The sequence below is a fragment of the Calypte anna genome, chromosome 13, assembly GCF_003957555.1.
Source record: "Calypte anna isolate BGI_N300 chromosome 13, bCalAnn1_v1.p, whole genome shotgun sequence".
Classification (NCBI taxonomy): Eukaryota; Metazoa; Chordata; class Aves; order Apodiformes; family Trochilidae; genus Calypte; species Calypte anna.
The window spans coordinates 16,745,268-16,757,839 of NC_044259.1; the positions used below are offsets into that span (position 1 = coordinate 16,745,268).

The following is a 12,572-nucleotide window of genomic DNA, read 5'->3' on the forward strand; positions in this document are numbered from 1 at the left end:
GATTATTAAAAAAAAATATAAGGTGCCAATTCTGATTGAACAAAATGTGGGTAAACATCTCCAGGGAAATCCCCACGAGGGCTCTGGGGTGCTGCCAGCAGAGAGATGGCAATGCCAGGCTGGTATTTTCAAAGGCTTTGTGTGCAAGACATCAGCCAGAGGTGTCAAACTCTGCTTCACATCTCTACAGCCTGGCTCAGCTTGGGTGTTTGGAAATAAATTAAAAAAAAATAAATAAAACCCCAAACCCAGCCCCAGCAGCAACAAATTCAGCATCTTCTCCTCACTGCCAGACTTTGTGGCATCAGATGGGGGGAGCTGCCCAGTGCAGGTTGTGTCTCTGCAGCTTTCCCAGGGGGGACCCCAGAATATTCCCAGAATATTATTTCAGGCCAGGTGGCACCTGGGCCACAGGTGACACAGGAGGAGGTGACCTGGGCTTATCAGGAGTCCTTGAGCCTGCAGCTGGGGCAAATCAATCACAGGGATGGTGCAAAACCAGCCCTGATAAATTCTGGTTATCAGCTGAGGGGGGTGGTGAGCACCCAGGAGGGAGGTGAGGGTTGGTTGGTTCTGTGGGTGCTCTGGATCCAGCAGAGCCCTGGAGGAGAAACCTTGGAGTTTTTTGTCCCTACAAATAAATACCTGTGGAGGAGGAGGCCGTGCCTGCTGCTGGGAGAGCTGGGGGTAGGTGAGTGAGCACTGGGGGTTGTTCCTTGGGGTGTGGGTGTTTTCTAAGCTCTATTAAAATGAGGTTAGAATGGGGGTCCCCAGAAAAGCTGTGGCTGCCCCATCCCTGTTCCATCCCAGTTGGATGGGGTTAGGAGTACCCTGGGATACTGGGAAGTGTCCCTGCCCATAGCCCAGCTTGGAACTGGGTGGGCTTTGGGGTCCTTCCCAACCCAACCCAAGCTGGAATTCCATGAAATGGTCCCAGCCAGGGCTGAGCAGCTGCAGGGGGATCCCAGAGGGCACCTTGGGGTGAGGGGGTGTCCCTGCTCTGCCATCTGCCCATCCCTGTCACCACTTATCCCACCCTGGCTGTACCCAGCATCAGATAACCCATTTGGGGCTCCTCTCTGCTTGTGCTTAGAGCAATTCCCATAAACATTCTTTGGGATTATTTAAAAAAAAAACAAACTAAAAAGCAACCCCCAACAGCCATGTGTATATTTAACAATATATATTTTATATATATATTTATATATAATTTCTAGATCAGTACATTCATCAGTACTTGGTTTTCTTCACAAACAGAAGACCTCTTACCATAGTAGACTTTCTAAAATAAATACTATTAAAATAGAGCTTCAAAATAAATATTCTGTACAAAGGAAAAAACTTTCTGTGGCAACTTCTCAGGAGGGGTGGGGGTGGTGGGGTGGGAAGAGGAGAAAGGGGAAACCTTGAACCTTCCTCAGTCAGCGTGGGGACCAACGTGGGGCTGAGGGGGGCGTGGGAGGTCTCAGGGGGGGCAGGACCCAAGTACCTTAAAAGGGGCTGGGAAGGGGGTGGAAAAAGAGGTGTTGGGGTGGGAGAAGAGGGGGAATAAAGGGATTATGGAGCAGGGCTGCATCCTCTGTGCCCCTGGGCTGGGGCTGATGGAGTGAGGTCTGGGCACCAGCCCAGGAGGGGGTTTGGCCCCCACTGCTCCAACCCATCCACTGGGGTCTGAGAGCCAGTGTGGGGCTCAGAGATCCAAAGAAACCAACAGAGAAATAATTTACAGCTATGTACAAGGAGGGGAGGTCGGGGTCTGCCTGCTGGGGGTATGTACATGAGTGTGGATGGGCACAGGGGGACCCCCAGCCCCCAAGGACCAGGAAGTGAAGCCCCTGGGGATTTAGGGCACAGATCCCCCAGGGACAGGGGGTCAAAAAGGCAAAGTCCCCCCAGGGGAGGCTGTTGGGTCCCAGCAGAGGAGGGCAGGAGGGGGACACCTCTCCTGCTGTGGTTCCAAGCCTGTTTGCATCTTAGGGAAAGGATTGTTCTGATGAAACAGGAGACCTGATACATTGATCCAGCAGCTCAGCCAGCTGGGGGGGCTTTTCCTATTATCTTTTCCCCTACAGTCTGTGCAAGGTCATAGATCCAGCTCTGGGGCCCTTCTCCTTGGTGTCCCCACGCAGGAAACTCCAGGGATTCCATCTGGTGACAGACCAAGGGTCCCTTTTTCTTTGATTTATCATATCCAAGCTAGCAAATGTTGTGAATATAGAAAGTTTGGGTTTGGTTTTTCTCTTTTTTCTAAATTCCCACTTCAATAAATATCTACAGTGACCCCAGGTCATCCAGGTGAAGGGAATTCTGCAAACCCAAGAGCCCAGCAGTGCCACCAGTGTCCCCATGGGCAGCACCCTTGTTCCTGGAGATGCTACATGAGCTCTGCCTATTGCTTGGCTGATGAGAGACATAATGAGCCATTTCCCTGGCACTGCTGGGCACTGAGAGAGGAAATTCCCTCGGATTAAAAAAGAAACAAAGGGGACTAGATCAGTTTGTCTGCATGCAGCAGGTACCTACCTACTTCCTACAGTGCTGCATGCCTGTGCATGGATTTTCTTTAGCACCTTGTAGTTGTAAATTGGGGTGGCTGCATCTTCAGGGGATGCAGGGGGCACAGCTGATGGTATTTGCTGACTGAAAACCATGGGCAGATTCCCTAAATACACTCCCTTCCCTCCCCTGGCTTTCCCTGGCATTTGTGAACACCCAAACAAAGCATTTTTTAAAAGACAAACTTGTGTTCAGAGGAGGCAGAAGGTGACCAGCAGCAAGAGAGGTGGGGGAACTTCAGGCAAATGCCTTCTGCCCCAGGACAAAAATAATTGTAAAAAATCTTCATATGTCACGAGGAGAGAAGAGCTTCTTCAGGAGAGGAGGTACTGGGTTGATATCTTACTAAAATACCTCTCTGGGCACCATCCACTTGGGGTTTTTTTTGTGATTTCTTCCCAGAGCTGAAGAGGTTTTAGAGAAGCCAACACTGAAGGTCTTGTCTTGGTGGTGGCAGTGAGACCCCCTCTGTGATGTGCCTGAAAGAGGTGACCTGTGTCTTCTGGCTCCCAAAATACCCTTGGAGGGGCAGAGGAAAGACAGACTGTGTGTGTGGAAGGGAGAGGAGGGGGGTGACCCCATCACCTGCAGCAGGAGAGGTGGAGAAACAAAGAGAGAAACCCCCCTGAGCTGATGAACCCAGCTGTGGGGAGGGTTTGGATGGATTGGGGGATGATCCAGCTGTGGGGAGGGTTTGGATGGAGCTGGGGGGTGATCCAGCTGTGGGGAAGGTTTGGATGGAGCTGGGGGGTGATCCAGCTGTGGGGGGGTTTGGATGGATTGGGGGATGATCCAGCTGTGGGGGGGTGTCTGGGGCTGTGTCTGCTGAAGGAGCAGGTGATGGTTCTTGGGGGGTGCAGTCATGGTGAGCAGCTGTCTGTCTGTCCATCCATCCATCCCAACCAGGAGTCTTTCCAGCAGCCCCCACTCCACGGAGCCCTCCAGCCTCGTTAGGATTCCTCCTTTGGCCCCATCTCTGGAATTCCTGACCTCTTCCAGAAAGCCTGGAGAACCCCAAGTGCTGGAAACCTCTGTTCTCTCTCCGGGAAGGCAGGAGGCTGAGGGCACCCCGGGGTGAGGAGCATCCCCTTTTTTTTCCCCAAAGCATCAAAAGGGTTTTTCTGCCCCGTGTCCTTTGCCGTCGGGCAGGGCTTTGCAGATGACACTGTTCGTGTTCTTGCACCTGCAGCCGGGCCGGCGGGCTCGGTCGTAGCAGCTCTGGCAGAGTTTGACACAGCCGGTGGCAGGCAGGTAGCAGAGCAGGCAGGGCAGGACCAGGGAGAGGGCGGACATGAAAGCCCAGCGGGAGCAGCGGTTGGACTGGGAGCAGGAGCAGGGATGGTCCGCGCAGGTCCCTTCATCATCCTCGTTGGCGCAGTGGTAGAAGATGCCCTTGACCAGGCACATGCAGGTGGTGTAGTTGACCAAGTTCTGGGCCGAGCAGAGACACTCCTGGTTGCAAACCCAGCAGGAGGGCAGAGCCCGGGGCAGGGAGCATTCCTTGCACTTGCATTTCCCGCAGGCTTCGCAGAGCAGGAGGTGCCGCTCCGCGTCCTGCGCTGCCGCCCCGGGGCCCTTCAGCTCCGAGGCTTTGCAGCCCGAGCCCTTGGGCTGGATGCGGACGGCCCTGGGGGAGCTCTGCTCGGCCACCGGGACCGGGGCCATGTGGTCCAAGAGCCTTTGGTCGGAGGAGGTGCTGCTGCTGCTGCTGATGGAGCTGGGGCGGCCGCTGAAGGAGATCCACGGGTGGGTGACATCCTGCTGCCCGGGCGCGGGGTCGTGGGGAGCTCGGGGACGCTTCTGGGAGGCCGGTGGGAGCTGGGAGGAGGTGGGGTTGTCGGTGTAGTCGTTCTCCAGGTGAGTGGCCTTCACCTGGTCGATGGGCAGGATGGGCAGGGGGTGCTGCAGCCGCCCGTAGGGGATGCGGCCGTCCAGCAAGGGCTGGACCAGCACGGAGTTGGGGACAACGGTGATGCTGGGGGGAACCCGGGGCTCCATGGACGGAGCAGGCTGGCCAGGGGCAGGAATCTGCTCTTAGGAGTCCTGGGGGAAGGGAAGGAGAGAAAAAAAAAAAGAGAGAGAGAAAAAGAAGGTGGTTATAGAGTTGCCCTGTAAGCCCAGCCCCAGCAGGGCCCTTTGGTGAAGCTGGGTGGTGTGCAGGGGCTGAGAAGGTCACCTTGGGTCCAGGGAAGGAAGGACACCTCCCCTGGGATGAAGGACATCAGTATCCCTTTGCTGTGGTGTTCCTCTCCCTCACCTTGGCCATCCATAGCTCCTCCAGCCCTGGCAGAGCTGCTGCTCCTGCAGGGCCCCATTTTGCTGAGGAAAAGCCCATTTTAGGGTCACCCATCCAGACTGCCCTGAATTCCTGCCAGCAAACTGCCTGCAATGACCTCTCTGAGCCCCATCCCTAAGAGCCTCAAGGCAGAGCTGTGGCTCTGGGCAGGGACTTTTCCCAAGGGGGACAATCACAGGTGTGATCCTGGGGGTGCCCTACACAGGGAGAGGAGTTGGAGCCCATGATGATCCTGAGGGGTCCCTTCCAACCATCCTGTGCTGACTCAGCACATTCTGTGATGAGGGGTGATGGTTTCAAAGTGGAAAACAGGAGATTTGGAGATTTAGGTTGGAGAGGAGGAGGAAATTCTTTAATGAGAGAGTGGTGAGACACCAGGACAGGTTGCCCAAGGAAGTTGGGGCAGCTCCATCCCTGGAATCATCCCAGGCCAGGCTGGATGGGGAGGTGGGAGGTGTCCCTGCCCACACAGGGAGGTCAGAACTGGATGGGCTTTAAACTCCCTTCCAACTCAACCCATCCTCTGATTTTAGGTTTGGCCTGGCACGAGGATGCTCCAGGGCGTGGGGCTGAGCCCTTGGCCTGGCTGTGGCCAGGAAGGCTCCTGGGGGAGCTGCTGGGGTCTCCAGGGATGCTTCCAGAGGGGAAAATCTGGCTGAGCATCCCTGGCTGCTGCCAGCCAGCGTGGGTCTCCTGGCCCAGGGGCTGGGGACTTAACCCCTTGGTGTCAAAAGCCCAAGAGAGCTGCTGGGGAGTGGAAGGGCTGCTGAGGAAGGAGCTGGACCAGCCAGGCTGCCTGCTGCCACAGTTTCTAATTTCATGGGAAGAGTGCAATTTCTCCTGGAGCCCATCCAAAGCTTCGGCGGCGGCGGGAGGAGAAGAAACCACAGGAAGTAACTAAAGTTAAATCAAAGAACGGAAACGACTCGGGTTCAAATTTAGAAAGTGCACATTGTTTTCTGGTGGATGTGCCATTTCCTCACGGGGCGACCTTTATTCAGAAATAAAATCCTGCTGGAGATGGGTTGGAAGAAGAGAGTTACGGGGAGAGGAGGAGGAAGAGGAAACTCTGAAGAGCTGAAGGCATCGCCAGTTGTTTGTGTGCAGCCAAACACAGGGAGGGTTTTCCAGCAGCACTGAAGGATTTTAATATCACAGCAGGCTGAGAAGAAGGCAGGGGGAAAAAAGGAAAAAGCTGCAGCCAGCTGTGACCAAATCACCCCGGAGAAAGGAGAGGGAATGTGGGTGCTTCTCCTGCAAGAGCACAACCTTCCCCTCCTTCAGAAATAAAAAAATCACCACGAAGCAACAGAAACTGGAGCATGAAATAATGATGCTTTTTGGGAAGGAGGAAGGGAAGAGCATTATTACACACTTAAAAAAAAAACAACTTAAAAAAAAACCCCAACAAACCCCCAGGTTACTAGAGCCCAGGGAGATGTTTGGGAATCCTTGCTTTGATGGATCACTTGGCATCTGCAGGTGGAGAGGCTGCCAGGTCCCCTGCCACCAACAGGACAGGGCTGGCAGGGGGGACGTGTGGCCTCTCTGGCACCTGGGGCCAGTGGCAGCAGGGCTGGGCAGGCTCCTTCTGAGGCTGAGCAAGCAGCAGGGATGGTTCTTGCCTCCCAGTCGCTCTTCCCTGGTTAAAATTCTCTGCTGGGTCTCAGCCATTCGTGCAAAAAATTTTGTTTTTCATTATTCATGGCTCATTGACATCCTGGCTGGAGAAACGGGAGAGGTTTGCAAGCATCTCTTCCTATTTACTGTATGAAAAGCAGCAATGATTCTGACATCCAGGGGGCATGAGGAGGGGAGAAAAAATAATAATAATTCAACTTCCTCTTGTACAGGGGAATCCGATGGCAGGAGAGAAAAAGCACTTGGAGCAAGGCAGCCTTGAGCAGAGGACTTGGTTGTGTCTGGGCTGTTGTGTCTGCAGGAAGACTTGGGTTTCACCAGTTCCTTGGGTTTTAAGCAGAGATGCAGCTGGCTGGGCTGGGGGAGTGCAGCAGGGCTGGTGTCAGGCTGGAAATGGTGGGATGCTGGGCTGGGGAATCCCAGACTGGTTTGGGCTGGAGGAGACCTTGGGAATCACCTCATCCCAACCTGGGCCATGGGCAGGGACACCTCCCCCAGCCCAGGCTGCTCCAAGCCCCATCCAAGCTGGGCTGGGACAGGGATGGAGCAGCCACAGCTCCTCTGGGCTCCTTGGGCCAGGGGCTCCTCAGGGTCAGTGAATCAGCACACAGAGGAGATGAACCCCAGGGTAAACCCCAGACTTTAGGGTGCTTCATGCTGAAAATGATTCCTCATCTGGGCTGGTCCCAATTTTCTGTCTCAAAGCTGCAGAGAGTGGGGAATGGAAGCCCAGGGCTGGGGAACCCCAAGTCCCTGCAGGTATTTGGGCACAGGAGCTGCTTGGATGAAGCCTCTGGAATGGAAACAGTAAAGCTGGACCCAGAGCTCCAAACTCCCAGACTGGACCCTGTGTCTCTCTTGAGGATCTCTCTGAACAGACAGATTCACACCCAGCTGGGGTTTGTGCTCCTGCTGCACAGGGGCCTCCAGCTTCTGCCCTGGCTTCTGACTCCTGAGCAGAGGCTTTTCCCAGGGAACTGCTCCCATCTGCTGAGCTGTGCTGCAGGGACACCAATTTCTGCTCCTTATGGACTTTCCTGAGGGCCATCCCTACGTGGCTGCTGCTGCTCCTGTCACCAGATGTTCCAGCACTGCAGGAAATTGCTGCTGACAGCTCCAGGTCAGACATCTCATCCAGGGCTGAACCAGAGAGCCAGCTGGGGGGCAAAAATGTTCTGCAAAGAGGTTCTGCCCCAGTGGCATCTGCCCAGGTGACAGAGGTGGTGACATCTGAAGGTGTGGACACCCCAGTTTTGGTGCCTGTGTGCCCTGAGCACATCTTCCCCTGAGCTGTTTCTGCTTTAAGGTTTGGGTCTGCATCCTGTGGGAAGAACAACTTCAGCAGAAGGCCCTGGGTGCCCACTCATCCCCTCTCCAGGAGCAGGACACCATGAGCTTCCTCACCTCCTCACCAGGAGCCCACGGGAATCCTCAGCAAGGACATCACTGCCTTGAGGAGCAGCACTGGAACCTGAGAACCTTCAGCTCCTGTCCCAGCCACATCCCCCCCAGACTTGGTGTTTAGGGGCACCTGGCAGAATGTTAAGACCTTGAAAAAAGGACAAAGCTGGAGTGGGGTGACCCTGGGGCTCTTGCAACGAGGAATGCCAAGAGAAGAGGAGACTGAAGGCACCAAAGCACCAGAACTTCACAAAAGCTCTGAGACTTTTTGCAGTGTCCCTGTGGCTCACTGCACCAACCCAGCCCTGACTGCAAATTGCATTTTAATTGAGGAAAAATGAGGAAAATGGAGGAAAAAAAATGCCAGGCAGAAGAACTGTAAGGAAACTGAGCTCCTCTTTGCTCAGAGCAACTGCAGAAAGGGTGGCCCAGACCTGTGAGTGCCTGGGGAGCCTCCTGACAGCAAAGCAGGTGGGAGAAACAGAAATCCAGGAGTTTGTTCTTCATTCTTCAGAGGTGGGTGAAGCAATGAAGTTCCCCTCAAAGCAGAAATGCCAACAAAGTCCCACGCAGAGCCACTCAGTGCCCCCAGTGCAGATCCCTTCCCAGGGCCAGGCTGACTCTGCAGGGCTGGCTGCAGCTCCACACCAAGCTGCTGCCAAGGCCAAATGACTTCTGGAGGCTGTAATTACAAGTCCTCAAGTTGTAGGAAACCAGCTGCCATTTGGAAGGGTCTTGGGGGGGTGGTTTCAGGCTCAGGGTTTTGGGTTTGCCTCCACGGGTCTGTAGGAAGCTGCGTCCCTGGAGCCAAGGCTGTGAGAAACCCCCAGGAAAGCTCCTGAAGGGCTTCAGAACAAGACCCAAAAGAGGAAAAATTTTCCCCAGGAGGAGAGGCAGAGGTGGGAATGGGCTCCCAGGGGAAGTGGTGGAATCCCCCACTTTGGGAAGTCTGAAGTCTCAGCTCCCCAGGGGGCTGGGACATCCCACACACCCAATCCCAGCAGAAGGGTTGGAGCTTTGGGGTCCCTTCCAAGCTGGGATTCTGGGGTTCTATGAACAACTCCTGAAGCTGGAAGTGTCTGGCATCCTGATTTTCCAGGGGGGGGTGGAAAACTTGTCTGCCAGCTGACGAAACCCAAAATGGATCCTGACTTGAATGTCTGCTGAGTGCAGCCACAGGTGATGCTCCCCAAACCCTCAGTTGCCTGGGGGCTGATAATTTTAAGGAATTCCTCCTCAGGTGTTTGGCAGCATCCTGGATGTGTGCAGGACCAGTGGAATCGTGAGAACAAGAGATGGAAAGTCCAGAACTGGGTCCTGGGTGGAAGCAATCCCAGCCCTGGGATACTTTGAAGTTGGGAAATGTCAAGGGAGGGCCTGAATTTATCCTGAGGACTCAGTGCTGGGAAGCAGGGGAAAATGCCTCCCAGTTTTCCTGTTTTCAGAAGAATCCCAGCTGTACTGAAGTTAGAGGAGACAGAGCATGGGTTTTATGTGTGATTAAGAAGAATGCAGAATGTTGGAGCTCATCAGGACTCAGGCTGCCTGAATTTGGAGTCAAGCTGCAAATGCTTTAAAAAAAACAAAACAGTTTTTTTCCATGAAATGTGGATTAATATTAACAAAATATCAAGAGAACTTCTTCATCCTCCTTAGCAGCCTTATCTAAGGACAGCCAGAATCTTCTGTACCTGTATTAAGGGAAAAAATATCAAAAAAAGGAAAAGAAGAGGCAGCTTGTTAGGGAAAGCTGCCATTTTTAAAAACGAGACATGAAATTCTTGCCAGAGTGTGGAAATTCAGAAGCTGGGAAATGAGACCTGGAGACTCCCAAGAAGCTGTCCCTGGCCAGCTCCAGTCTGTTCCTCTGCTGGGAGTGGGTACAGCACATCTTGGGGCACTGATGTCCCCATCTCTGGGGCTCCAGTCTCCTCCTCGAGGTTTTTCTGGGAGGAGAACATTGATTTTTAAGGCCATAAAATGAAGCTGGGATTTGCTCTGTTGAGGTAAGGGTACTGACTGATAACTGTGTGAGCAGGGCTTCATGGATTCTGAGGGAAATGAATTATATTGCACTAAAAAAAGAAAGAATTCAGACCAAATGGCCCCCGTGGAAAGCTGCTGGGTGGCTGGGCTGAACTGGGAACCACAGGAGCAAACTGGGCAATGGTTTGATTAATTCAGGGTTTTTTTTGCTTTCATGGTTGATAACTGTGAACGAATGATCAGTGCAGTGCTGCAAAGGTTGGGAATTTCCTGTCACCGAGGTCTGATAGGAGGGTTTGGGGTTTTTGTTGTTGTTGTTTGGGGAGGGGGGGCTGGAGATGCTGCATCTCCCAGCATGGTTTGGGAATTAGTCACCATTCCCTGAAAACAGCTTTTGTTTCCCTGTTTCAACAGTTTCTCCCCTGCACACCCTTCAGGGAGGGTTTCCAACAAGCACTGCAGCCCTCAGAAATGGGCCTTTTAATTCCATCCTGCCAACACTGAGCCCCTTCTAGCAACAGCAAAGCCAGCAGCCCCCCGGAAAACCCAGCACGTTGATCAATGAGCCACCCCCAGCAGGGCTCCAATAACTGAGAACAACCCCTCCTCCTATCAGTCAGTTTTACAGGGAGAGGGGGGAAGCCAGGCAAGCAGGATCATTGGGATTCCGGGCACAAATTGGAGCTTTGGTCTGTAACCCCAAATAAAGGGAGAGGAAAGGGGGAAGTGGTGCCATTGGGCTTCTCTTTGCCCAATTACCCAGCAATTCCTGGGCTGGTTTTTGACATCCTGGACCCTCAGCATGGCGTGGAGGAAAGGCAGGAGCTGAGAAGTTTTAAAGCAGCCAGAATCTGCTTTTCCTCACCTGGATAATTCAGGGATGCTTTTATAGATATAGATATTTATATAGAGATGTATTTGCATTTTTTTTCCTCACCCTTTTGAGAAAAACTTAGGGCTATAAAAGACTGAAATTACAGCAACAACAGGAAAAAAAATATTAAATAATCATCCCTCTGGCCACTTGAAGCAGAAGTGTTTTCCTCCTGTGCTCAGTGCTGATGTTCATTTGCACTGCCATTTCCAAGCTCTGCCTTTCCAGCCCCGCTTTCCTCCGAGACCTTTGTGCCTTTTCTCTGCCCCTTTCTGGTTTTTCCAGTCCCCTCCAGGTAATGAATTTTCAGAACATGTCGTCTCCAGGCTCCTCTTTCTCCTCTGACGCCAGGACTGGTACCAGAAAATCAAATCCTGGCTTCTCTTTGCTACGCAGTTGGGAGGGAAGAGCAGCCAAGGCAGTTTTGGGGTTTTTTCCCCCTCCATATATGATAAAATCCCACACACCTTTATGAAACGATTCTAGGGACACATTTTTATGACCCCTCCATCCTCTCAATTCTATAAACTGCCCAGATTTAAATCTGAGGTGAGGAAATGGGCAGGAAGAGAGGGAAGGGAGCAGGGATGGGATCGAGCACTGAGGCCAAAAATTAAAAAAAAAAAGGGAAAAAGAGAGAGATTTGTATAAAATAACCTGGTGAAGAGCAAAGGTCGTGCTGGAAAGCTCTGGCACGGCAGTGCCTGATCTCTGAAGTGTCCTATTATGGAGCCAGCTCAGAAGTACTTGACACTAGGAAGCCAGAGGGCTGGGGAGAGGGGAGGAAATGCATCTCCTCGGCTGCATATTCCCCAGCAAGGAGCATCCAGTCCTTATTTGTCAGCTCAGGTGACCACGGATTGCTGCTGCTTTTCTTTTTCTTTTTTGCTTTTTTTTGGGGGGGAAAGAAGGGATGAAAGAGGGGACATCCCAGCACCAGAGCCTCCTCCTGCTCTGAACGCCCTGCAAGCAAACCCGACGCAAGTCCGGTGAAACCTGCCTGCTGTAGACATCCCCCCAATGCAGATGTTGATGGAAGAGCACAGAAGGGAGGGAGAAACCAGAAACCCAGAGACACAACTGCAAATTCAGCAAGAAACAGGATCTATTTCTTCCGAATGCAAAGTCTCCCTTAGGCTGGGAAGCACCATCCTCTAAATAGTTACAGATAATTACTGTTGGAAAAGTCGCAGCCGGAGAAATGCCCCTGAGTAGCGATCTTTAAGGGACCAGACGAATTCCATCTAGAAAGAGCGCAGGATCTTCCCTGGGGAGCTGCCTTGCTCTAGAATTTAACATTATTTTTTTTCCCCCACTTGAAAAACCTTTTAACACCGCCTCGCCCCCGCGGCTCTCGTACTTACTTTAACCAACTGGGCCAGAACCATCTCCCCCTGGGCGAGTTAATCGGCGAGCGGCGGGGCAGGAGGGGTGCGGAGCCGGGAGAATCCCTGCGGGAGGTGCGGGAGGGACCTGCGAGCGCGGCGCTGTCAGAGCTGCACCCGCCGCTGCCTGGGAAAATGGCTATTTTATGAATGGGAGGGCAGCCGCCTCCTCTGCGCAGGCGCGGACTTCCCGGCTCTATGAATGGGGTGGGCACCGGGGCGCCTCTGCGCATGCGCCGCTGCCTTTTATGAATGGGGGGCTGAGAGCAGCGCCGGGAGCTGCGGAGGCTGGAGACGGCTCACGGGGGGTTTCCTCCCCCCTTCCTTCCTCCTTTCTCTCTCTTTTTTTTTCCTTTTCCATTTTTTCTTTTATGAATGGAGGGCAGGCGGCAGCTGCGCATGCACCGCGCCCCCCGCCCGGGGCTGGAGGTAA

At 53.3% G+C, this 12,572-nt stretch overlaps 1 protein-coding gene across 1 annotated transcript; it reads right to left on the minus strand.

The window, feature by feature from the left end:
• Positions 1 to 3,512: 3,512 nt before the first annotated feature.
• Positions 3,513 to 12,209, minus strand: SPRY4 (sprouty RTK signaling antagonist 4). The gene is made up of 2 exons (XM_008495453.2): positions 12,119 to 12,209; positions 3,513 to 4,599 (listed from the first exon to the last, which is right to left on the minus strand). The coding sequence occupies exon 2, from the start codon at positions 4,552 to 4,554 to the stop codon at positions 3,664 to 3,666; it is 891 nt and encodes a 296-aa protein (XP_008493675.1). The 5' UTR covers positions 4,555 to 4,599; positions 12,119 to 12,209; the 3' UTR covers positions 3,513 to 3,663.
• Between the last annotated feature and the right edge of the window lie 363 nt (positions 12,210 to 12,572).